The sequence below is a fragment of the Calliphora vicina genome, chromosome 5, assembly GCF_958450345.1.
Source record: "Calliphora vicina chromosome 5, idCalVici1.1, whole genome shotgun sequence".
NCBI lineage: Eukaryota > Metazoa > Arthropoda > Insecta > Diptera > Calliphoridae > Calliphora > Calliphora vicina.
Genome location: NC_088784.1, coordinates 99703450 through 99730128, shown reverse-complemented (window position 1 = coordinate 99730128; position 26679 = coordinate 99703450). Strand labels below are relative to the sequence as shown.

Here is a 26679-nt window from a genome sequence, read left to right as displayed (position 1 = left end):
ACGTTTTTTATATAGAAAATCATCTTTATTACGACTGTGCCGAATCTTGTAACACCTTCGCAATTTTTTAGTGAAAAGAAAAAAAAGTGAAAAATTGGTTTTAAAAAATATTTTACTCGATTTTTCCAATTGTCGATCCGATTTTCTATGGCTTTATATACGTTGTTCGAAAGGTCTTTGAAATGTCTATCATTAGATATCGTTATTATCTATGTAATTTGGAGCTTAGGGCTTGATTCAGAATAAAAGAAGTGAAAACAAGCAAATACAAATTTTAAATATTTAAATTTTTTAAAATTTTATTATGTATTAGTGAAAAAAGGTTGCTGACAAACATTTTTTTTGTTAAAAAATATTTTTCCCGCTTGTTACCCATTGTAGGTCCAACTTACTATGGCTTTAAATACGTCGTTGCAAATGATTTTGAAATATCTATCATTAGATATCCATATTGTCTATATTAATGACTTAGTAATCTAGATATAGATCAAAAATAGCCCAAAAATCGAGGTTGTCCTGGTTTTTCCCTTATATCTCAGCTATTTATGGGTCGATTTTCTCCATTAGCAACCGAATATAGCGGCTATATTGATTTGCGACCCCGCAAAGTGTACATATTCTGGATCATTATAGATAGTGGAGTCAATATAACGTCTGTATCGGTAAACCAATATATATTTTATGTTTCGGTTGATATATATTTTCAATCCATGCTCACTTAGAAATGTTTGATAAGGTGCTGGCTAAGTCTACCGAATGCAGTAACTTGACTTGATTACTATGAAACTAACATTGCAAATAGTTATTACACCCCTTGTAATGTACATTATACAATTAATTACAAAAGGGAAAAACACCATACAATAAATACACATTAAACAAATAAGTAAAAAATCTCATTTAATTTAAATATTTAAATTACACAATTTCATTTGTTAGTTTTTATTACATATTATTGTTATTATTAACTTAAACTTTAAACTCTGGCTTAAAACAAAACAAAGCCTCATCATTGTCGTCTTCTCTTTTAGCATTATAAATGAAACAAATTCATTTAATTGGCTTTTTTACTTTTCTTGGATTGTTTTTGTTTAAGTTTCTCTTGCTTCTTCAATTCCTTCTCCATTAAAGATTTATATAATTTATAACCAAAGAGAGCTAGAAATAAAAACAAATATTAAAATAAACATTTCATTAAAACAGTTCATAGAATTAATCAATTCAATTTAATAATAAAAAAAAAAACAATATAAAATATGTTCAACCCACCAAATATAAATAATATTAAAAATATGATGGCAGCAAATATTGAATAATTATAAACCCTTTCGAATTGAGCATGTTGCATTAGTTTCGTTTCGATCTTATCGATGGTAGCACGAAAAGAATCTTTCATTTCATGTATAAATTGTGCTTTATCCGAATTCGATAATTCTTCCAATTGCATTTGTAAGTTATGGATCTTGTCGATTAGTTCGTGGGCAAATTTGTGTGAACCGGTTTTTTCAATAATTGATTTCACAGATTGTTTTAATTGTTCTATTACATGTTCGCCATCATTATTAGTATCTGTCATGTTTGTGTGTTTTTAGTTGTTGTTGTTTGTATTGGTGTTATTGTTGTATCTATTGGATTTTTGGTTTAATAAACTTAAATATATTTGATTTTCGTAGTAAAACTCTCTACTTTGAAAGAATATATGAGCGAGTAAACATTTATCATCCGCTAACGTTTGGTTACAAAGTTTGAATGTGTACTACTAACTATTAAAAGCTTTAAGTGAGTTATTACTCTCATGTTTCTGGTTTACGAATAAGAAAAAAAGCTTTCTTTTCGCGCAATTTTACTAGGTTTAATCTTATCTTTATGTTAGTTTATGTAAAGCTGTGTGTAGTGAAACATGTCTACAATAACTATCAAATTCTTATCATTGATGACGATAAAACAAATAATAAATAAATGTACTGCTATCTGTCTTGTATTATTCGTTTCCCTTATAACGTTTTAATTTCCAGAACCAACCACAAATAAAATTAATGTGTGTTAAACATATGTTTTCAAAAAATAATAATAAAAGAAGCAAAACGGGTTTAAAACGTTTTGTTTGTTTAATATTAAAGAAGCCGATGAGAGCTTAGAAAATTAAGTAAATAATTCTAGTGTTCCCTTTCGTGTGGGGAAATGTTTGTTTGTTTTTTACACACGTATTTGTTAAAGCCGTTAATTTATTTTCATTTATTTTTCTGTGCTCAGAAAATGTTTGTTTACTTTTATATAATATATATATATAATATTCAGTAGTTTAATGAAGTGTGCAAAATTCGAGTTTAAAATAATTAACATGTACATTAGGTATTTCAATAAGAACTGTTATTTCGAAAAAGTACAAGTTATTTTTTAGGAGAAAATTATTTTTTGTATTCTAAAAACGTATAAATTCTAAATGCGAAATTAATTACTAATATTTCATTAACAATAAAATTAACATTAGAGATTAAATTAAAACTAAAAAAATTAAAAGGAATAGGGTAAACGCTCCTATAGTCGGCATGACCCAGTAGTCGGCATTTTTGACTTAAAAGCTTAATAAATAAGAATGACGATAATTTTATACAAAAGTAAGATTTAACTTTAATTAAACATACACTCATTTATCTTTATGTAATGTTTAAATTTGGGTGAGATGAGTATTTTCATCTATTTTTGTCCTCATTAAGTGACCATCTTTCAACTGGTGCGGAAGTGCCTGTTTTTTAAGAAATTTTTTAGTGGCAAGGCCAACTAAAACAAGTTAGTAACCATATCAATTTAAGTAATATTTTTACCAGAGTGGTGTTAACAGATAAAACTTTGTTTAAATATTACCTACAATGTGAAAGTTTTCACAAAAAATATTTTTTTTGGTTATTTTAATTGATGCCGTCATTAGGAACAAAAATTTCTATGATTTTCAATAGTCGGCATAGTGATGCCGACTTCAGGAAAATTGCTAATTTTTTGTATTAAGCTCAAATTCTACAAATTTGTTTATTACTCATCTCTCTTGACAATAGATTTGAAGAAAATGAGTTTGAAATGAGTTTACCCAATAGTCGGCACAGTTTTAATTGAGCATTTTAAGAACTGCCGAGTATAGGAGACCAAGCATCCTGAACTCGGCAGCAGCTTTTTATTTGACTGGAGATCGTTAAACAGAGTAATATTTAGAGATTCAGTAGGTATTATTAATTCTAACATCTTAGAATTCCAAATATGGACACTCCAGAAAAAAACCCATGCACCAATATCCTGAAAAAGCCTTAAAATATTTTCTATGCGAGAGAAGGCCCGATTTCTGTATTAGGTGCCAGTAAACAATATGGAGTTCCGCGTTCAAAAATATAGGACAAATTATACGGTTCCGAAGGTCCTATGAGAATGGGGCCGCAAACAGTGTTATTTAATTCCAAATAAAGTGAGGATTAACTTAACACGGTTCAATCAATCGTGAAGGAAGAGCAGCAAACCACACCATTTGTATATGATCTACCCGGAAAGAAATGGTATAAAGGGGTTTTTAAACCGTTCTCTCTAAAATAATCATGTAAGGTACCTTAATAAACAGGCTCTTTACTAAATCAGTTGGAGTTATTAGTAGGTGATCGGCCTGAAAATGAGAAAAGAAACGGATTTGGATCTAGCTTTTGAAATAGTCAACCGACTAGCTCCTAATATGAGCGTAGAATTGATTCCTATGACATTATCGAAGAGAACAATAACTTAAAAATAAATTATCAAACTATTGAAATTGTGAGTAATCTTACCATAGAGGCAGGCACATTCATAATTAACAAGGAAAAGTTGAAAATAAGGTAGTATCGCCAACTTTAGCTGCAGAAAATCACAATGAAACGTTGAAACCTGTTCACTACTCATCTCCAACTTTATCAAATAATTATTCAAATAATTGGTTTCAGCCTTTTAACTGTTCAAGTCCAATCCCAACAAGTTGTAGTTGTACATTTCAAATTTTTTCAAAGTTTTTTAATAATATTATGGTCACTGGGATATTGTATATGATTGCGGTAACCATAATATGTTTACGTTACCATTAACATGATTGTAAATAAATATATATTTATGGCAATGATTTTCATGATAATGATTTATCATAATATGTTGCTCTCAGAATATGATAACCATAATCCTAGAACAACACAATATGTTGAAGTATTACATCATAAACATGGTTGCCACAAACACATAAATATTTACTACAATCATACACAGAGGGAAAAACGACGTTACAAAATCGACAACGGTTGGTGTCATTTTGTAACCATACGTTGTCAATTTTTTTCGACACCATACGTTTACAATTTGTAAACATATGGTTACAAATCGACAACGCAATGTTGTTAAGTTAAACGCCGGCGCATCCCAACTTTAGTTGTATTTTAAACGACGGGCGCCGCTACTGAATTACTTCTTTAAAGTCGCGCCGCCGCCATTGTTATAAGCTGAAGCTATAATTATTATGATTAAGGTAAACCAACGCCGACAAGTTATTGTCAAAGTGTTGCGGCGAAACTTTTTGTTTCACTTTGTAATTATAAGTGTGTTTATGTTTCAGTAACAAGTTAGAAGTAAAAATATTTTAACAAAAAAAAAATGGAAAATCAAAGTGAAATTAAGAAATGGTTTCCAAACCGAAATATAAGTGAAGTTAGTGTTTGACAGCGATTTGGTAATGGATGCAGATGATAATTCCGGCAACGAAACAAATGAGATAGCAGAATCCAGTGACGACATGCTACTCAAAAATTTTTTGAAAACAATAGACATGTCTTCAATTTTTGTATATTTAAAAGGTAAGTAGAGATACATGTATATATAATTAACAAATTAACGATAATATATAATCTACAATACAATAATTATTTGTTTTATTTTTTAGAATCCCAAGTAACGTTTAGGAGCTTGCGCTATTTAAAGAAAGAGGATCTGAAGGAAGCAGTGCCACCATTAGGGCTACGAGTGGAGTTTCGAGAAAAACTCTTAGCTTGGAAGAAAAAGGAGGTAATTATCTTTTGCAATTTAAAAAACGCAACATATATTAATGTTTATTTACATTTAGTTTGGGGTGGATGATGAAACAATGTCAGTGCCGTCAAAAGTGGAAGAGTGGCTGAAAAACAATGACATTATTACCACCACTCCGGTGTCGAAAGTCGGCCGATGTTTATCACAGGTAAAATATATTCTATATGTAATATTATAGTTTAATTTATATACAATTTAATGTAGGATTTGAAGACAATATTAAACCAGACTTCGAAAGGGAAAGCAGTCCTAGATTATTCTAAAAGGAATCATAAATTAACGTGTGAGCAAAGAGACGATTTAATTAATATAATAATAGAAGAAATTTTTAGCAAAGACGTTGTGTTATGTACACAAGATTTTAAACGTTTGTTGGATGATATTTGTTCTGTTTTTCCATTTGAAAAGGCTATGAAGGTATGTTTAATATAGACCTAAGGATATTTTGCATCAATATATTTATGAAGAGTTTATTATTGTGAATTTTATGACGGTATCAAAAATATAACATTTGCAAGTATTTTTTCGTTTACAATTTATACAATATTCATTTACGACAATATCAAATGTATATATTATGAATTCTAATATATATTAGAGTTGTGTCGCTTTGAACTAAAATGAACTAAAACGCTCTATTTTAGTGATTCAGTTAAAAGGTTATACTACGCCTACCAAACAATTACAAAAACAACAGACACATTGTTTTAGTGTAGCACAATCAAAATAAGAATTTGGCTGTTCTTTTTTTTGTAATTGTTTTGTAGGCGTAGTATAACCTTTTAACTGAATCACTAAAAAAGAGCGTTTTAGTTCATTTTAGTTCATAGCGACACAACTCTAATAATATATGGAAGTCGTTTTAGCCATCAGAAAAAAAGAAATCAAAAATTTGTTTAAAAAAAATTATATACATACATTAATTAAAATATGGATTTCATTTCATGTGTATTGTTTTAATTTATGTTAACGAATCGACCATTCTAGAATAAGTAACTATTTCCTAAAAACGAATTTTATTAAATTATGAGATTGACATACAATGTACATAAACAAAAGGCCTTTGCAAATAGTTTAATGAAACATTCCCATTGTAATAGAAACGTTAAACATTTTTGATAATTGGTTATAATTGTTTATATTCATTTGGAGCAATAATGATAATTTAGTTTATCAAAAACATTTTCTGGTACATAACAAATGATTTTGTTTTGTTTTTGTGTATATTTTCAAACAGAAATTAATTACACATAATTTTTTGTAAACTTAACAAAAACTACTTACTTTTTTGTCAGAAATTATTTCACTGTTTGAACCATATTTAAAAATAGGAACGACATATCAAGCTCACAAAAGTCATAAATCTGATACGTTTCAAATTATTTAAACTCTCAAGGATATAAATATATAAAATTGTTTTAGTTAAAAGAAAATAGCCAAAAACTTAAAAAAACGAAGTCACACATAAACTTAAAGAACTAAAACTAATTCTGGACACATATTTTTAAAAGCTAACATTTATTTTATATATGATAATTTTACATGTTTTTATGTACATTCCAAATTCTTTAGGATTACTATTACATTTCAAGAGAAGGAAAGAATAATGCAAGTGGAAAACTTTATTCAAAATACAGAAGCAAGAACCTAAAAAGAAGAAGACTCTTGGACTCATTACCAACTTCAAGCAACGCTGAAAGCACTGGGTCGTTGCAATCTGCTGAGAAAGAATCTGTTGAAATTGATGAATCAATTGCTGTTGCATTAAAAACTTCATTATTAAGAGACTGTGCTAATTGGGATGCGGTATGTGAAAAGTGGAAAAGAACTTTCCATATGCGCCAAAAAGAATTAAAGAAATTTAACAGCCATGAGTTTCTTCAGGAATGGCCTAAATTATCAGATTCAAGGGCTCCAGAATTGGTGAGTATTAATTAATCTTAATATTTACCTTTGCTAACTATTTCTTTTTTAGATTAATATTGATTTTGATATTATGTACCCATCAAAAGGACATCTTCTACATTCCAAATGGGATAAATTTAAGGATAAGGTTCGTAACTTTTATGCAAATAACATCCATAACGAATATTGCAAGCAACTTTCATCGGCGACAAATATAGGTTAGTAACCTTGATTGTAATTAATTGTTTGAATGTCAATTACATTATATCTACTTCTCCTACAGATACACAAGACTATATATATACTATATTGCTTAACGCTGTATTACCATCACCAGCTAGATTTGAATGCGGAAGTGGAAAACGTAATAAGAAAGTAACGATAGTGGATTCACAGGAGAGTTTCGTTTTGCGTTTGCCGACTATCAATGATTATAAACGTCAAATTGATGCAGCCGTGGAAAAATACTATTGTGCTGGTTTGACAATACAGCCATTTATAATTGTAGAAGGTTTGTCTGATATAGATATAAAAGGTTTTTATATATTTTTTAATAACAATTTGCTTAAACTCAATTCATTTATTGAATGCTTGGATACATGTTTTAAAATTTTTCAAACGTTATCTTTAAAATATCCAGAAGCATGCCAACTTCCATGGATTTTTATTCAAAAGTTTTTCTATGAAATTAATTTAGTATACGATTTAAAGTCAGTTAACATAACATCTCTCTTTAATTTCTGTGGCAGTAATTAATATCTTATTCCAACAAATTAATTAATTTTTATAGCAATACTTAATATTTAATTTCAATATGTATATACATATGTTTTCGGTGCCGCAAACAATTTGATAAAGCAAATATTTTGATAGTACATTTTAAAGTCGATCATTTGATGTCAACAAAACTGCTAAAAGTTCAATGTGTTCAGAATAATTGTAATCAAGGCGTATTAACAAGGTGAGTGCATAAAATCAGCTGTTTCTTAATTCGCTGTGGTTTTATGTACACTATATGTCAAACTTTGTTTATGTTTACATTTGTTATTGTAAATAACATAGTAATATTTTAATTCGCCTTGATTTTGACATTTACCGTACATTTTAACAAAAACAAATTGCCTGTTGTTTTTGCATTGTTGTATTTGTTGCCGGGACGCACTCACCTTGTTAATACGCCTTGATTGTAATCAAACATTTACTAGGTTTACTTCATTTCGAATTCATTTAGAAAAACAACACCAAGCTGTCAGAAAAACTAACGCAATTTCACATGCAGAAACCTCTACAATTATCACCAATGATTTGCCACAATTAAACGTGGAATTTATTGATAACAGAAGAACAGAAAATTACAAGCAATCTTTAGAAAATTTGAAAAAAAGCGTTATGTCTATCTTTGCAATTATATCAAGAAAACTACATGCCTAGAAATCGGGTTTTAGAAATTCAAAATTCTGCAGCGATATTAATCTCATCTATATCAACTACAATAGAACAATATATAAATAATGATGAAATGCATGAAGATTTGAAATGTCTATTCCATTTTTGTAAAAATCCGTTTGAAGAAATTAAAACTGAATATAGACTTTTCAAAATTTTAAAAGAACTAGGGTTATATGAGGCACCAAAAATATTTTTAATAAACAACCAGATTTCTGAAATCGTTGTTAACGGCAATCCAAATTTGGGACCTAAATTAGCCAACATTTACATAATGCCTTTGAAATTCATGATTGAAGCTATTTTTAAAATTCCTAATATCTTAGATTACACATTGGAAAATTCCAAAAAAAATTTGAACTCAAATATTTTACTTAATTTTACGAGCGGTGAATTGTTTAAAACCAAAGTTCGGAATTATAATTTTGATTTAATTATTCCTTATGTTATCTATTTTGATGATTTTCAAATAAATAACCCCCTTGGAAGTCACACTTTTTCTATATGCGGTTGTTACTTTAATTTTCCCTCAATGCCACAGCATTTATTGTCTAAACTAGAATATATATTTACGGCAGCTTTCATATCGTCTACGGACTTAAAAATGCAAGGAAATGTAAAAGCCTTTTACCACTTAGTAGAAGAGTTAAAAACTTTAGAAGATGGCATAGAAATTGTAATTGAGGGTAAATTGCGTAAAGTACATTTTATTTTGGGTTTAGTGGTTGGAGACAATCTAGCCGTAAACAGTATATTAGGTTTCGTTCAATCATTTAATTCTAAACGATTTTGTCGTGTATGTACAAGAACTAAATACCAAATGCAAAGTGATGCATCGGAGTGTTTAGATTATTTGAGGAATGAAACAAATTATCAACAACATTTATTAGAAAACAATTTCCAGGAAACAGGAGTTAAAAATAATTGTATTTTTGAATCTATACCAAATTTTCATGTGACGGAAAATTTTTGTTTCGATATTATGCATGACATTTATGAAGGAGTTTGTGTTTACGACGTATGTAACATATTACTTGCATTAATAAATGACAAAATTATAACCTTAAATTGTATTAACAGCAGAAAGTCCCTATTTCAATTTGGAGAAATTGAAGTTGGAAACAATTCTATTTCATTGGACTACAACAGATTAAAAAACTATAATTTAAAAATGAGTGCTAGTGAAACCATTTGCTTTATTCATTTTTTGCCACTAATGATTGGCGATTTAATTCCTCATGGTAACCGCCATTGGGAAGTTTTTACAATTTTATTGCAAATAATTGATTTACTTTCGAAGCCAAAGTACTATGAAGAAGATTTGATTAAATTACAAGATCTTATTAAAAATCACCATATACTTTATTTGAATTTATATGGTTTTTTAAAGCCAAAGCACCATTTTCTTGTCCACTACCCAACTGCTATCAAGAAATGTGGACCACTTAGGTATCTTTGGACTATGCGATTTGAAGCCAAGCATAAGGAGGCAAAAATTTATTTCAATAACTCTACATCAAGAGTAAATCCTTGTCAGTCATTATCTATAAAAGCTGGACTTAAATTTTCCAACTTTTTACTCAAACATGAAGATAACATGGAATCTATTTTAATTGTAAATTCGTCTAAAACTGTAAATTTATCAAGAGAGGTTTTATTATACAAATCAAATAAGCCCAACTTAAATTTGGAGAGTTGCGAAGTTTCTGATGAAATTGTATTTAAGGGTACACGATATCGAGCAAACTATTACTTAGCAATGAATATAACGTTTATTGAACTTTTCAAAATTAAAAGTTTTATTATTCAAAATGAAGATATTTATGTTTTATGTAATCAAATTAATATTAAAAATTTTGATTCTCATTTTCAATCATATGAAATTGGTTCATTGAACAATAATATTTATTTAATACATATTTCTGAATTTATAACACCCCCTTTTCATTTATATCCAATAAATAACGGCAAAATTTATTTTAGACTTAAGTATATTTAAGTATTTTTGTATAAAATTTTTTTTGTAAAATAAATGTAAAAAAATTTAAAAAATATTATTTCTTTTAATCGCCATACAATAATAAGTGGGTTATTCAAAAATGAAAAATTGACAACGATCTGGTATCAAATCGTACACGAACGGTATAAAATCGACAACATATGGTGTCAAATTGTCAACGGATTGGTGTCAAATCGTACACGAACGGTATAAAATCGACAACGTATGGTGAGAAATTGCCAACGGATTGGTGACAAATCGTACACGAACGGTGTCAAATTGTACACGAACGGTAACAAATCGACAACGTATGGTGTCAAATGGTCAACGGTGCGGTATCAAATTACCAACGGTCTGTTATAAAATCGTACACGAACGGTGTCAAATCGACAACGGATGGTGTCAATTCTGCAACGGAATGGTGTCATTTTATCGTTGTCAAATTGACACCGTATGTGTACAATTTGTACACATACGGGGTTGATACACTATTGACACCGAATGGTGAAATATGAACACGGATGTGTTCATTTTTTCTCTGGGTGTATGTATATATGATTGCTACAATGATGTGAATGGTAACTTAAACATAAAATAAACATAAATGGTTACCGCAAACATATACATAATTACAGTGACCATAATAGAAAAATAAAATAAACCAAAACAAATTAAAAAAGGAAGATAAAATGAGTTAGGGGCACATGTGAAGAGGATTTGGACACAGATCCTGAGGATGATGGTCTAAAAACGTAGGATATGATATTTGCCCACAGTGGTTTCACCTCAAATGCACTAATTTATGTTTTTTATTAGTATTTATTTAAATGGCTGATATTTTAAATAAAAAATAACTTGAATTCTTTTAAGATTTTATTATTTTCTTAATAAAAAATGATATGCCGACAATTGGGTCACAAATTGCCGACATTAGGATCAAGGGTGCCGACTTCGGGCACAAATCGTGTTTTTTCAAAAAAACGTAAATTGCTCAAATTTAATAAAAACTGCTTGAAAAGAATTAATTGAGTCTAAAACTATACAAATTACTAAACAACAATAACCCATTTACATCCAATACCATGTTCGCACTCATAATGGTATCACTTTAAAAACTGAAAAAAAATTAAACTGCCGACTACTGGTGCATTCACCCTACAACATCTCTTTCATTTTCATGAAAATGAGATTTGACAAAAAATTTCCAGAACTTCGGCCAGTGGAAAAGTATTGGGATGTTGCAAAAACATAATTAAAGAACACAGGAAAGCTATCACAGGACATGTTCGATTTTAACGGAAGGAACTATAAAATCTTCAATGGGGGGATTTCCGGAAAATGTAGATAAATTTATAAATACCGAGTAATATGTTTTTTTTGTTTCAAGTATAAGTTTTTTTGTGTATTTCATAAAATATTTAACGAGTCTTTTGTAATTAAAATGCAAATTTTGTATTTTTATTCATTGTTAACACAATTATTAAAACTGTTCTGGTTTTAAATATATATATTTTATTAAATTATTCGAATATTATCAAAAATTAACAAATTATAGACTTTTATTCGATTAAAATAAAACTCGAATATTTCACCCCTCCTTAACATGAAGTATAGTTATTCAATATTACTCTTGAAAATTCCGAAAATGATTTTACAAAACAACGTTAATTTTACAAAAACTTGCCAATTTTATTTTTACAAAAAAGCTAATTCCAATAATATACCTTCCAAAAATTGTTAATTTCACAAAAAAAATCCTTAAAAAAATACGTATGTACGTATCGCACTTGTTCAAGAAAAGGTATTAACTCAAAAATATTAAAATTTCACTTTTTACCATCAATATCTATCTATTGTAAAAATTGCAACATATTCCGATAACTCTTTCATCTCGAAAACCACATTTGATACCATTTTCAACAAAAAGGTATTATTTTGAGTTAATACAAAAGTTGTAATAGAAATGCATCGTATATTTTCATAAAAAATTAATTAAGGGAAAATTCCTTATAGCGGACACCTCCCTTTAATGGACAAAAACTCTGAAACCTAACAGCAAATAATAATTTTCATGTTTGATTATGTAGACATCTTCATAAAATCACACATAATTTTTGTTTAATTTCGCGAATCTGGAATCGTTTTTGCATATTTTTGATTTGATTTCAAATATTATTCATTTTAAAAATCTGAAGCAACTACATATTTGATCACAAAACATTCCTATGTCTGGAACTCTTGTTCAAGAAAATGCCAAACAAATCACCATAAAATTGGGAATGACAACATCTATTGCCATTCTCTTAAAATGTAACCATAAACAGTTTTTTACCTCTACTGAAAATTTAAAAATTTTCAGTTGTATTATTAACCTGTTGTTGATCAAGTGCGATATGTACAGTGGTGGCCAGGTAATTAAGACAAAAATTGTTTGCTAAATTCCATGTGATTCTCAATTATTTTTTTCAAATATTTCCATAAATATGAATGCATGAGGACTGTTTTAACACACAAGTGTGTTTTATTCAACTGTGTCAATTCATACATATTCACCACGAACACATAAGATTTTTCTACAACTTGACCAACAAAATTTTTTTTTTAAATAAACATATTTTCTAACATTTATATCATTATATTTTTATTACTATAACATATTCGGACCAAATTTCGTATTTTTAGTTCCATTAGTTTCGGTCATATCATGTTATTAACAGGCGATGTTCGCTGTTATTAATATCTTTGTCCATATATGTTGTACAGATTTTTCCATTTCATACCCTAGGTCCTTTTGTTTTGGCTCAATCGCACATAAAATTCAGTTGATGAAAAAAATTCAAGTATTTGTGTTAAATAGCTGGCCACCACTGTTTATATTTCAAGAGATAATTTCACAAATTCACATTAAGCTTTTTCTCAAAAAAAAAAAAAAAAAACAACACTAAATTTTCAAGTAAATTTAAAATTTTTCGGAAAATGTCTATAGTAAAAAAATATATTTTTGATTGTTATTTATCGTAGTTTAAAGTAATACTGTTGATTTCAGCTAGTAGTTTCGTGTTAATGATTGATTAGCTTTTGTACGTAACGCTATTTCACAAAATATTTTTTTTTAATTAAACAAATTATAGTAAACTTTTCAACAACGTTATAAACTGTAGAATAATTGAATACTTTTTTTTTAAGAATTTGCCCCAATAATTAATGTCAGTTTAATAATATGAATTATAAATACATACATATGTACAAAAATACACAAAAAATTAATCTAAGCAGAGATGGTATTTTGTTTTTAATTCCAAATGTTTTTTTATTTTAGAAGTTCTCTAATTTATTAATGTAATTCGGTAAAAAAAAAATCACAAAAATCACATTAGCAGATGTTTTGTAACTGTTAATTGAGATATTTTGTTTTATTTTATGATTAACAACCATAAATATAGATATTCCCCAATTGAAAAAAGTTCCGGCGGCTGTTGGTCCTGAAAGATTTCCTGAATTATATCTCAAATTATTATTATCAGAGACCGAAAATAACGGGTTCAATTTCATTTTAATGGTAAATTCTCATTCGCAGCCATTTAAAAATAATTTTTTGTGATATATCACTGAGAGAGTGATTTATTCGAGAACATTTTAGGTTTGGGGTTGAGAGAAACAGAAAAGAAACAAACTCAAATAATCTGGATGAGTGATTTATAATTAATTTTTTTCGTAAAGGTCAGCTTGTGTAAATAAAAATCATTTTATAACTGTTATTTTCAGTGATTTATTTTTATCACAAAAATATAAATCAAAATTTGGGTTTTTTGATATATGGACGAGTTATTTTCGATCTCTGATTATTATACAGCAATAAACCATATTACTAAAATTACCATCCCTGATCTCCTATGTATGTATGCCAAAATAATGGAATAATTTTCTTGCAATTAACCCTAGTTCATAAAAAATGTATTATCTATAACGATGAACAAAATTTGCAATATGTATTTTGTTTTGCTGTTTTTTGCTTATCAAAATTTATTAAACCTAAAAATACCATCTTTGTGTACGTACCAAAGTAACAGAGCAAAATTTTTAAAAAAAAAATCACTCACTATTTTTAGTCATTAATTTTATAAATTCTTACCAAATATCAGCAAAATTATAACCATCATTGCAATGAATATCATATAGTCCCACGATGAATGGGCCACAGCTGATGGTTGGGTATAACGTTTTAAGAAATCCTGTGCACTACCATCTTGTGGATTATATAAATTTTCTCTAATGCTAGCACGTTCCTCATCGCTAATACCATCCATTTGTTCGATGAGCTTCCATACCTCCTCTACACTGGGTAATTTGAAATTGCCATCGGGGTCACCTAAATTCATGGCTCCATCTGGACCGGCAGCAGCAAGGACATCCTCCTCAAATTGTTGTTGATTTATTGGATCATCAGCCATTGTCGGTTATAAGAACTTTATGATTTTGAAATAGATGAAGTTTTAACTAATTGTTGATCGGAAAAAAGTGATTCAAAAGAAACGATTTTATTGACTTTTTCTTTGGAGATTTAAGTAGAAATTGGTGTTTTATTGGTATTTTAACGTGTTGTATTTATGTGTTGTGTTAATTTATGCTGTTGTTTTTGATTTTATTTAAATAAATTATTGTATTTTTGGTATTATTATTATTTTTTGGTTTATTAAGGTGAACTCTATACAAACTTGCTTGTTTATGATGTTGTTAAATTTTTTTTAAGTAGTTCAATAAACTGCATTTCCTTAGTAAGAAAATTTGTAAGGCAAATATTTTGTTTGTTTACAACATTTAAAAATTGAGCAGCACAAATAGAATAAAAAATTAAATAAAATATATTGATAATTGTATACATATGTATATGTATTATATTATATTAAAATATACAATATAATTCATGTAAACTGGAGTTGATTGTAATGATTTCATCTATTTAGGAGTATAAGGGAGTTTTTATTTTCAAACTTTGTATGACATAAAATAGTGTTTTCAAGATGTTTTCAAATATTTTTTTTTAACTAAAAAAAAAAAACAGATAAATGTGCTAAAAATACAGAAAACCAAACAAATTTTGTTGAAAAAATTGTTTTGAAAATATTTTTTTTTAAATTGTTGATAAAATTTTTTTGGTGAAAAAAGTGTTGCTGGAAAATAATTGAAATAAAAATAGTTATCCAGATTTTGACCATCTTCGGTCCGAATTTCGGTCTGCCTTTGGAAATGTATTTCAAATACATTTCATTTTGGAAATTTTTGACCCCAGATATTTTTGAAAAAATTTTGACCAAAAACAAAAAAGAATCGGTTCCACATTAACCGTTAGAATTTGGATTTTAAATTCCCATTTAATCCTTCTTAGGTTAGATTAGGTTCAATGGGCAGCCACTCGTCAAGCAGCTTATTTGGGTCCATTCAAAACTGATATCATTGTGATACCCAAATAGTAAACAGTAGGGTATTTACAATAAGTCCGTACATTTTAAATAGCAACTGAACCAGGACCTGATGTATTGATGTATCCATCATGTTTGTAAGTTATTTGGAGGCTTCGGTAAGTTCATTTCAACAGACGGACATGGCTATATTAGACTCCGTAATTTATAACGATCCATAATATATATACTTTATGGGGTCGCAAATGAATAATGTGGAAACAAGTTAACTGTAAAAGTTGAGATCTGCATCAATCTAACACATTTCTGTTTTTGATTTGATTTTTGAGTTCATAATGATTTTAAGTGGTAACAGATTTCGTTTGGAGTGTGAATAATTTAGTAACGTTAACATTGCACATTCTGTTATGACCTTACCAGGTTAATAAAGCAAATTTATAAATATGTTCATGAGCCTATACAAAACATACATAAATATGAAGTACTATTTTTTGTCACACTGTAATTTGAAATAAAATTTGTTAACTATTTTCAACAAACATGCAAAAATCAAGCATACGTGGCTATAAATATTTAAGTATGTTTTCTTTCCAAAAAGAAAACAACAAATAATTTTGTTAATACACAATTTCTTATCACATTGTTATCAATATTGGGAAATACATATTATTTTTTTAAATGTATAAACAAAATTAAAAAACAAAACACAGTAATTTTTACTTAAAATTTTTTAAAAAATTTATTTTAAATCTTAATTTTCCAAAGCCAATAGAATAGAATTTTCTTCTTTTGTTTTGAATCTATTTAACATACCAATCAATCAATTTATTTTTGAATGTAGCCCGCGATGGTTTACTTTTTCGACTAAACTATTGTTTAATATTTTGGTCTCAGACAACCTTAACTACTACTGTATGTTTGATATGATTTTAAATCAAAGTGTGGTCAAATAAAAATTCTTTAAAATGATTGCATTCCAACTAAAAAAAATTAAAAACAAAAATACACCTTCGTTATGTGACAACGTCAGCAAAAATTTCAGTCACTTCGTCGTCATATAAATATTTTTTTCTTGTTTTACGAAAATTTCTAGGTAAATAGCAGGGGGAGGAAAGAGATGATATGACCAAGGTGGTTTATCAATTAAATACTAATATATACAATGTATAGAGCAATATTGAGCTTTGATAAGATTTTTCAAAACAATCTGACATAGGTACATATGAATTGGTATTATCTACGTTTACTAATACTTGGAAATATTAGCAGGTATATCAATAGGGAGGGAAATGCAGACAAATTTAAATTGTATGTTGAATTTAAGACCCCAACAAAGTATTTAGTTTATAATAAGTGGACTAACACTACATTTATATTTGGGTCCATATTATTTATACAATTTCGAGATACATTTGCTACAATACCATCATAATTCAAAAATCTAATTCGTTTTTAAGAATTTTCAAGCATAATTTGTTGTAATTTCTTTTGATTACAAATTCCAAAATATTCGAATAAGGTGAAAATAAAAAAGGGAATGTAATTCAGATTATTCTTGAATAACTACTACTATATTTTAATTACTTTGTTCTAAACTATAGATTTCATTTACTTCAGTTTTGTGAAACTTAAAATTATTTAAAAACCTATAATTACATGTAAATGTTTTATTTTGTAGGTTTCAAAAACAATGTTAAAGTTTTATAACACATAACGGAGTGATAAATAAAGTCTTACTTATAACACATACATACATAAAAAAAGTAAAATCAAGTAAGAGTGTTATATTCGGCATTGCCGAATCTTATGTACCCACCACCAATATATTAGGGCCATTTACGTTTGTGCGTTTTATATAAAAACTTTAATCATAGGGACTATGACCAATTATTGGCCGATCTTCAAAAAAAATATATATAGTTATTAGAATTATTTTTGTCGATATTCAACCTGATATCGATATTTGTAAGAGATTTATGCACATTTAAGGGATTTTGTACTGATACTGCTATTCTAATTCCGAGAGGAAATTTTTATGTGGGCTGGGAAAAATCATGCACTGATTCTTAACATTTTCAACAGACCTTGTATTTTTATTAAAAGAAAAATGTTTGCAAAATTACTTGATTAATACATATTTGCAATATATTGTTACGAAATTGCATTATAAATTTGAATTTACCGGTCTGTAACGACTGCATGCAACATTCATTATGTTTATAAACATCTATATAAATAGAAACTTCTACTTATCAACAATGTTGATAACATGCAGTTAATAACATTGTTTATAAGTATGACAACATTAACTGCTAACATTAAAGCTGCTAAAAGCTCTAGAAATAAAACATTCTAGTTTTGTCCGTTAGATAATTTATGAAACTACTAGAAGTATATAAATAGAAACAGCGAGTTGCAGAGGAGCTGGTATATCGTAGACGCTGTTAGACTTAACAGTATTACCAGTGTGTTTTTTAAAGGGTGAAATATAAGTTTGTTTATTAAAAGAGAGTGACTTTTTTAATTTAAGAAGTTGTTACAAATCTTTAATTACTGATCGCTTTTATTTGCAATTAAAAGAATATGATTTATTTAAAGGAAATAAACCACCATTTTTAAGAGGTAAAAAAGCAATGTGTAAAGAAAATATCAACTATTTTGGAAATTCGTCTCACATTTTGATACATAAATCCGGTTCTACTTGAATAATTTTGACATTTTCAATAGAATATTTGGGACAAATTTTATCTGCCGAGGTCCCCAGACGGACGGACATAGCATAGATGGTCTTAGAATATTACAGGGAACCCGAATATATATAATTTTTTGGGCCTACGACCAATATTTAGAAAATTTCGTGTTACAAACGGAATGACAAAATCAATATACCCCCATCTTTTTGGTGGTGGATATGAAAACTACAAATAATTTATTGGAAAACAAACATGCTCATTTTTGTGGGATGCTCTGCATTATCAATATTGCGTGTACGACATGATTTATTACTTATAGTACATAAGTGTATGTAAGTATTTATGTATGTAATTAATTGTTGAAAGATTTATCAGTAGTACTACAATGAAATGCTTTCTAATTCGTTCCACATCACCAAAGAAAATTTGCTACAAAAAAAAAAGAATGTAAAAAGTAAGGAAATGAAAATAACACTTACCAGCCAAACCAAAAACGACTGCGGCAGGGACATAGAACACCAAATTGGAAATACTTTGTTGAAAGGGTGAAGAGCTGCCAGTTAATTCTACCATTTTGTGGTTATTTAATTAATTTGAAAACTTGTAAAATATTAAGGAAAAAACTGAAAATATACTTTTTGCACGAACAATTAATGCTACACAAAGTAACCTGAATATGGAGTCTGTGAAAAATAAAATCTATCTGAAAGATACAACCAGTGCTGTCAGTATTTTTTCAGTCCTCAACCACGACTAACGTTTTTGTATCCCCAAAAATCCCCAACAACATGTTACTAGAACAAATTGTGGAGTCATAAAATTTATATGTATTTTAATCAAACATTTAAATAAAATCTAATTAAATTAAATGTTAATAAGTGTCTTTTCAAGACAAATTATAAAATCAATAATGAAAACTTAATAAAAGCTAGCAGACCTGCTCCAATCAGTGGCATTATGTGTTTTCGCAAAAACTGGAATTATGATAAATTTTGAAAAGCAACCATTTTAATTTTGCTGAGTAGGTTTTCCACCAAAATACAAATTCATGTATTTCGTATGTGTTTAAAAACAGTTTAAAGTCCTATCTTATTGCAATTTCAAAACTCTTAAGGGCACCATACACTATCAAAATGCTTGATGTCACTTTCGTGTACGTGTAATTTGATGCTTTGATGTACACTTGATTGATGACTCGTCAATCTGCATTTTATTTTTGATTTTGTGGTGTTAACACCAATAGCGGGAATTATATTTAATTTTTATTTGCACTAACATGTATTTAAAAATGTCAATATCGGATGCAACTTTAATTGCAATAACGAGAACATGTTGAGAATAAAGAAAAAAAACCAAAATAATAAGCGAAATATGTAATATAAAAAATTATTCTCTTCATCCGACACGCTCATCAACCTCACGCCTTGAAATATTTTTGTAAATGACTTCGTGATTGATGAGAAAACACCATACACTATCAAAAAGTGACATCAAGCATGGTAGAAATCAAAGTAAATTAATAAAGTAGCGACAGTACTACAACAAATACAACATTTACAAAAACCACAAGCAATTTTGTTTTTGGTTTAAGGTCTGAGCTGTCAAAGTTGCCTGTTGTTGTTTTTGCTTTTGGGCTTGTTGTATTTTTCGCCACAACAACCACAAGTGAATTGACAGTTCAGACCAAAGTAAAAAAAATAGTCAGCTGTTCTACTGAGTCTACTTTATTAATTTACTTTGGTAGAAATCAAAATGTTTTTGATTTTCCATCAAGCGTTGTCGGTGTCACACATACAAACACATTTTCACTAATACTACCATAGTGCTTGATGAGTATTTTGATAGTGTATGGTGCGCTTTAAGGAAAATGTATATTGAGAGTATGACTGCCTACTTTCAAATATTTTTTTGCACCAACCTGGGAAATTTCGTATCGGCACAGCTTTGCTTTGGGTAACTCTATTAATGCCAGATTATTATTATTTTCAGTGTTGTTAATATAGCGTTTTATGTATATATTTCAATCGCGAAAAATTTGTGTATTGGAGTTTAGCGGTATTTTCAGAGATTTTAAAAAATTTATTTTCGTAACTTTAGTAATATGTGAAGTAAAGTGAATTAAAAAATTTACTCAAGTTTAAACAAAACTGCCCATATATCATACGAAAATGTATTGAAACTTGGTATTGATAATCAAATTGAAATGTGCATCGACAAACTACTAAGTTTTTGCTATCTTAATTATAATTTTAAAATTGTATCCTAGTTTAGAAATAATAGGTCTTTAAAGTTTTGATATTTATATAAGTAAATATCGATGCCTAAATATAAAAAGGCATCGATCTAACCCGTGTTTTTTTGTAAGTCCAGATTTTCGTTTATTTCGATAAATGGTCCGATCATATATCATAATTTATCTGAATAATATGGGTATCATTGTGTGGTGCCTCAAAATACCTTTCATCTTATACCTATACAATATGATACAATTTATTAAAATTGTAAACCAAATACTTTTTGAATTTATACAACAGTACTTCAGACAATTTTTATATAAAGAAATCGTATTTTTAGCATAACCGGCCTTCGATACATCTCAGAGTAAAAATTAAAAAAGCATAAAATATCAAAATATTCAAGCACTTTTTGTTGGAATTTAACTTGAATGCAAATGTAATTGTTTTAAACTTGAAAAAATAAATTTTCCCCTAAAAATGTTTATTTCCATTCCCTTTTTTATAAAATGTAAGTTTAAAATAACAAATTTCAATTGCTTGATACTGGACTCAAGGTTGGATTTACACTTATTTTGTTATGTTGTAGCAGCAGTGATTGCTGAGTTGACAGCCCTTGGCCGAATGAACTCGGGTCATTCCGGTGCGTAGAACCGGCTGTCGTGGTAATGACTAATTTTGTTATAATCCAGGTTGGCTACCGTTAACCTAAAATACCCTTTCAGCCCGACTACCGAAACTCTCTCTATGATTACTTCAATAATTGAGTACGTTGGAATATGTCAAAATATCGTTACCGTTAAACTACAGTTACCAAATAAACGTTTCGAATCGGTAGCCAAAATTGTAATTCATATAAATTTGATAATGAATAAAATCTTTGAAACTACTAATCTCTTGAATTTGCATTCACTATTATTATTACGATTTAGTTTGAAAAGTTGCATTAAAAATAATATGAAGACAGGGAACTGACCCTTGAATTTAACATTCAGACACAAACAATTATCACAAGATTTTTACAATTATTTTGGTATTTTTAATATTTTTTATTAATTTTAAATACTTCATTCAACTGTTCAGAATGTTTAAAACACCTTAGGCTTCATAACCATCGGGCAAAGCGTTGACATGGGGGTTGTGGAACAAAGATTTGTTACCTTCACCCCAGGGGAAACGTTTGTCGCGCTTGGCCAAGTATTCGTATTTAACAAATTCAGGACGGGCATGATGTGCGTGTTCTTGGTGAGCCAAATAAGCGTTCAACATGCACAAACCAACAGATGGGAAGGCAACGAAGAAGGTCAAACGCTTCCACATCTTATAGCCACCTAGAAAATAATAAAACAAAACATTAGCCTAAGGAGTTCGTTAAGATTTTATTGTGTAATATTTAGCAAGGTTTTGGAGGAATATTGTTTTTTTTTCATTTCTTTTTTTACATTACATAACCTCCATCTCTTAACCCAACCTCATATAGTTTTTTTTTTTAGAGATTTCTCTTCTTTTTCATATTACCTGAGTGTTCACCAGCAGTGGCTGCTGTGGCGAACCTTGGGGCGGAGGTGGCAATCTTGCGGCGAAGAATCTGAGACAGGATAGCAGACATTTTTAGGACACCAATGGCTTTACGTTTTGATTAAATGAAATAAATTCCTTCCAAGGCCTAAGCACTACGAAATCGATTTTGACAACACACAGAACTGTCATGCAACAAGGGTTACCAAGTCGCTGTACATGACATTAAACTATTGTGAATGAGAGTATACAGTGAATTAGTGGTGGGAGATTCAATTACTATACATATATAATTTCTTATATTATTTTGTACAACAGACAATAATTGTCTGTTAAATTTTTATTTATTATTGTTAAATTTTTCTATATAACATCTAAATCAAAAGAGGGCAGTGAAATAATTTAAAAAAGGTTTTATTTTATTATAAAACTATATAATATTATTAAAAAAGGAGCATTTTAAATTTCTTTAAAATATGTAGATATTGAAATATAAAAACATACTTGACATAGCCAAATAAGACAAAAAAATAATCAGCTCGTTTGACTGACTTCACCTTGTATCAATTCACCCGGAATTCTGTAATGGGTTAATTGATTTTAGTACAAAATATAGCAACACTGTTATTTACATTTTTCTCTTTTTAAACACATTTCATCCTGTGAAGTGTATAGTGCGGCGGAAAAAATGTACTATAAATAGTACTTTTGCGTAATTCCATGTATTTAATGGTTATAATTTTATAAAAACTTAAAGTTTATATAAAATTTGTTGTAGTTCGAGAGGGTATTCCACCTTGTAACATATCAAAAGCAACTAAAATGTTTTCTAATCTAAAGAAAGTGTCAAAAAATGTTGAGTGACCCACAGTGCAAAAGTATTAAAAATGGAACAATTGTCCCATATATCTCATCACCGATTTCATCATATTATTGGGGAATAAATCTGTCTTCGTGTGCAAACTTTAAATAATTTACAATAAATTTATTAAAATAAGCTTTTAAATTAAAGGTAAGTAAACCAAATCAATGATTATATTATTGGCATTCATGTAATAATAAATGTATTGTTTGAAAATATTACAATTACAAATCCCACAAGCTGGGAATTTGCCTAGACTTAAGGGTCTCATAGGCACATCCAACTAAAACTTAGTTAATTTATGTGTTTATTTTGTAATAAATTTTCTTAACTTTAATATATGCTAATACAAGGATATTAAGATGAAGGTACATAAACAAAATTTAGCAAAATCAAATTAAATATACATTAAAAAGTATGTTGCCCAAATTAATATTTTCATTTTCCATTTAGCCCTGTGTTATAAAATCGAAGAGGAAGCGAAAATCTAGAAATCGGCAAACAATGAATCCTGGCGAAATAATTACAACAGAAATTAATACAGAAATTAAAGTAGAAGTACAATTGGAAACAGCATCTATTATCAAAGTGGAAACAAAGGCCAAAAACAGCATTGAAAATTCAGACCCTTCACATTTAGCAATAGAAATGCCGAACAAACAAGATTGTGAAAAGGAAAAGACTCGAGAAGAAATCAAAGCTGAACGTGAAGCTAAAAAATTAGCCAAACAAGCTAAAAAGTCAAAATCTGGTGGTGTTAGTTCAGCTGATAATTCTCCTCAAGTACCCACAAACGCCAAGGCTGAAAATGTTAATTCTCCTCAAATACCCACAAATGCCAAGGCTGAGATTGCTAATAATGATGCATCTCCGAATTTAGCGGATGGAAGTGATAAAACTCGTGAACAAATTAAGGCAGAGCGTGAAGCTAAAAAATTGGCTAAGCAGGCAGCAAAGACTACAAAAGCCGGTGGTGGTGGTATTGCAGCTGTAACTGAACAATTGAATCAAGTCAAAATCAATGAAACAAATGCCAAAAATTCAAGTGATGCCGTGAATAGTACCGATGCTCCTTCTGAAGATACGGTAAGTTTTAATTTATTTTTAAAAAATAGGGAGGTCTTGATTCTACAATAGTACAACATTTTCAAAAACCACCTGCAATTTGTTATTGTTTTCTGGAACTGTCAAAGTCTGCCTGTTGTATTTATTGCTTTTACCTTTGTTGTAGTATGGAATTGGACAGCTCTCGCCTCTAAACAAGTGAAAAATATAATGAATAATTTAAATAAGTCCATGCTCCAATTAATGATAAAAATTACATGTCTAATTATTCACACTTCCAAGTTTCATAATTTTATTGCAAAATAAGGCACATTTACCTTTCAGGATATATGAGAGGTCTATAATAACGCCTATTTTTGTGTGTGCTAGGGATCTTGATTTGATTCATTTAATTTAATAGAATTATAATAATACTTTCAATAAATTTTTATTTTTTTAAAGAAAAAACCAGCACTAACAAAAGCCGAAAGAAGAGCAATTCAAGAAGCTCAAAGAGCAGCTAAGGCTCAAGCGCAAACTGCCACACTATCCAAGGGTAAATCAGCCGTTGTTAAAACCACACAGGCGGCGGCACCAGCAAAGAAAACCTCTGTCAACACATCTCTAAAAATTCCCGTAAAATCATCATCGCCATCACCGCAATCGGAAACAAAGTCTGCTAAAAGAGCCACAAGCAATTCTCCCATTAAAACTGTACGCTTTAACGATGGCAATGTCAAACTTTTCAGTCACTTGGAAAAACCCAATACAAATGCTAATTTATTTGTCAATAACACTCACATACATCCCAGCATAGCACGTTTAGGTGAACAATATGCCAAGCGTACTGTTGTGGGTTCGAATGCCAGATGTATGGCATTTTTGAATGCCATTAAAATGGTAAGTTTTCTACGATTTTGAATATATTTATTGCATCTACTTAATAGATTTAATTTTACACCAAAAGGTCATACAAGATTACGAGACACCACCTAAAAAAGAGTTCAATCGTAGTTTAGAATCGTTTATAGCCAACTGTGTTGACTATTTACAAAAATGTCGTACATTAGCCGTATCAGTTATAAATGCCCACAAAAGTCTTAAACAAGTTCTAATGCAGTTACCAAAAGATGAACCAGAATCAGAGGTAAATTATTTTTATACTAATTTAATTAAACTATTATTTTATATGAATGTATTTATTTTCATTACAGTTAAAAGATCGACTTTTTACATTTATTGACACTTATATTGAAAATCAAATTGGCAAAGCTGCTGAGGCGATTAACTCCATGATGCAAAAGAAAATCAATAATGGTGATGTTATATTGACTTTTGGCTGGTAAGATTTTCTCTAAAAAAATTTCATGACTATATAAAAGTAACAAAATTTATATTTATCATTTTAGTTCTTCTCTTATAAATTACATCTGCGAAGAAGCTCAAGCCCGTAAGGTCGATTTTCGTGTCATTGTGGTTGACTCACGTCCCTTCTGCGAAGGTCAGGAGTTGCTAAGACGTCTCACTGCCAAAGAGATACCATGCTCGTATGTTTTAATTAATGCCGTCAGTTTTGTGATGCCAGAAGTTACAAAAGTTCTGTTGGGAGCCCATGCTCTCTTGGCCAATGGTTATGTTATGGCTCGTACGGGCACAGCGCAAGTGGCGTTAGTGGCACGTTCGTTTAATGTTCCCGTTTTAGTATGCTGTGAGACGCACAAGTTCAGTGAACGTTTCCAGACGGATGCCATAGTTTACAATGAATTAGGCAATCCCGATGATATTGTGGTCGACGATAAGTGTTGTCTTTCGAATTGGCAGGCCAAACATAAAATGTCACCATTAAATTTAAATTACGATATAACACCACCCGAACTAGTAACCGCTGTAGTTACAGAAGTCTCCGTGTTACCATGCACCAGTGTTCCTGTTATATTGCGTATGAAACCAGACTGGCTTGTGTAGTAAGAATTTAATATTTCTTAATTGATAAAATTTGACTTGATTCCGCTGTATAAACAAAATATGTAATATTTTGCAAACATTTTTATGTAACTTATTAAGAAGATAAGTATTGTTGAATAATAAAGAAACAACATCGTCTTTATTAAAATTTTTATTATTTTTTGTAATGAATCAACTAGGTTTCTAGTTTAAAATACACATACAATTTTTATTAAATTTCTAGTACTTAATTAAAAATCTCATTTAAAATAAATTAATTAAAATCGACGGTACCTCGAAAACCTTTACGAAACCAATATATTCGTACAGTAAAGAAATATAAGAAATCAAAAAAGCCATATAAAGTAAATCCAAAGAACGACGACAAAGCTCCCGACAATGAAACTGAAATTATAATTATAAATTGTTAAATACCTACGCTTTTTAATGAATGTTTTGTCTACCTACCGATATAATCTAATCTGGTGTACATGACACTTCTTATGTATGATTGGAATGGTGGATATTCAAT

At 29.2% G+C, this 26679-nt stretch overlaps 4 protein-coding genes and 1 long non-coding RNA gene across 9 annotated transcripts; 3 read left to right on the top strand and 2 right to left on the bottom strand.

Moving 5' to 3' along the window:
* Positions 1-883: 883 nt before the first annotated feature.
* On the bottom strand, positions 884-19166 carry LOC135960560 (uncharacterized). Of its 4 annotated transcripts, none has more exons than XM_065511877.1 (3): positions 19025-19166; positions 14565-14929; positions 884-1158 (listed from the first exon to the last, which is right to left on the bottom strand). In XM_065511877.1, the coding sequence occupies exons 2-3, from the start codon at positions 14881-14883 to the stop codon at positions 1055-1057; spliced, it is 423 nt and encodes a 140-aa protein (XP_065367949.1). In that variant the 5' UTR covers positions 14884-14929; positions 19025-19166; the 3' UTR covers positions 884-1054. The 4 variants fall into 4 exon arrangements, with proteins under 4 accessions (XP_065367949.1, XP_065367950.1, XP_065367951.1 ...); XM_065511878.1 differs by having other exon boundaries at positions 14565-14898; positions 19025-19164; XM_065511879.1 differs by lacking the exon at positions 19025-19166 and adding an exon at positions 16666-16854 and having other exon boundaries at positions 14565-14898.
* On the top strand, positions 4730-7743 carry LOC135959764 (uncharacterized). Its single transcript, XM_065510821.1, has 7 exons — positions 4730-4850; positions 4937-5058; positions 5117-5230; positions 5287-5499; positions 6655-7005; positions 7058-7205; positions 7271-7743. The coding sequence occupies exons 1-7, from the start codon at positions 4730-4732 to the stop codon at positions 7741-7743; spliced, it is 1542 nt and encodes a 513-aa protein (XP_065366893.1).
* LOC135960561 (uncharacterized) lies at positions 18719-19154 on the top strand. The gene is made up of 2 exons (XR_010576582.1): positions 18719-18877; positions 18967-19154. It is a non-coding gene; the product is annotated as an uncharacterized LOC135960561 (long non-coding RNA).
* A 2629-nt stretch (positions 19167-21795) lies between the features above and the next one.
* levy lies at positions 21796-22478 on the bottom strand. The gene is made up of 2 exons (XM_065511612.1): positions 22298-22478; positions 21796-22110 (listed from the first exon to the last, which is right to left on the bottom strand). Exons 1-2 carry the CDS (start codon positions 22386-22388, stop codon positions 21878-21880), a joined length of 324 nt encoding a protein of 107 aa, XP_065367684.1. The 5' UTR covers positions 22389-22478; the 3' UTR covers positions 21796-21877.
* Positions 22479-23155: 677 nt separating this feature from the next.
* eIF2Bdelta (eukaryotic translation initiation factor 2B subunit delta) lies at positions 23156-26316 on the top strand. 2 transcript variants are annotated; one of them, XM_065513157.1, is made up of 6 exons: positions 23156-23309; positions 23613-24245; positions 24666-25103; positions 25171-25350; positions 25418-25545; positions 25613-26316. In XM_065513157.1, exons 2-6 carry the CDS (start codon positions 23664-23666, stop codon positions 26166-26168), a joined length of 1884 nt encoding a protein of 627 aa, XP_065369229.1. In that variant the 5' UTR covers positions 23156-23309; positions 23613-23663; the 3' UTR covers positions 26169-26316. The 2 variants fall into 2 exon arrangements, with proteins under 2 accessions (XP_065369229.1, XP_065369228.1); XM_065513156.1 differs by lacking the exon at positions 23156-23309 and adding an exon at positions 23388-23527.
* The last annotated feature ends 363 nt before the right edge of the window (positions 26317-26679 follow it).

Excerpts from the sequence above, each read along its gene's own strand:
- LOC135960560 (XM_065511877.1), bottom strand. The coding sequence starts at position 14,883 with ATGGCTGATGATCCAATAAATCAACAACAATTTGAGGAGGATGTCCTT. Across the intron at positions 1,159-14,564 it reads TATAATTTTGCTGATATTTG|CTCTCTTTGGTTATAAATTA; the intron begins GTAAGAATTTAT and ends TTTTATTTCTAG.
- LOC135959764 (XM_065510821.1), top strand. The coding sequence starts at position 4,730 with ATGGATGCAGATGATAATTCCGGCAACGAAACAAATGAGATAGCAGAA. Across the intron at positions 5,231-5,286 it reads TCGGCCGATGTTTATCACAG|GATTTGAAGACAATATTAAA; the intron begins GTAAAATATATT and ends AATTTAATGTAG. Across the intron at positions 5,500-6,654 it reads CATTTGAAAAGGCTATGAAG|GATTACTATTACATTTCAAG; the intron begins GTATGTTTAATA and ends CAAATTCTTTAG.
- eIF2Bdelta (XM_065513156.1), top strand. Across the intron at positions 24,246-24,665 it reads ATGCTCCTTCTGAAGATACG|AAAAAACCAGCACTAACAAA; the intron begins GTAAGTTTTAAT and ends ATTTTTTTAAAG. Across the intron at positions 25,351-25,417 it reads AAGATGAACCAGAATCAGAG|TTAAAAGATCGACTTTTTAC; the intron begins GTAAATTATTTT and ends TTTTCATTACAG.
- levy (XM_065511612.1), bottom strand. The coding sequence starts at position 22,388 with ATGTCTGCTATCCTGTCTCAGATTCTTCGCCGCAAGATTGCCACCTCC. Across the intron at positions 22,111-22,297 it reads CACTGCTGGTGAACACTCAG|GTGGCTATAAGATGTGGAAG; the intron begins GTAATATGAAAA and ends ATTATTTTCTAG.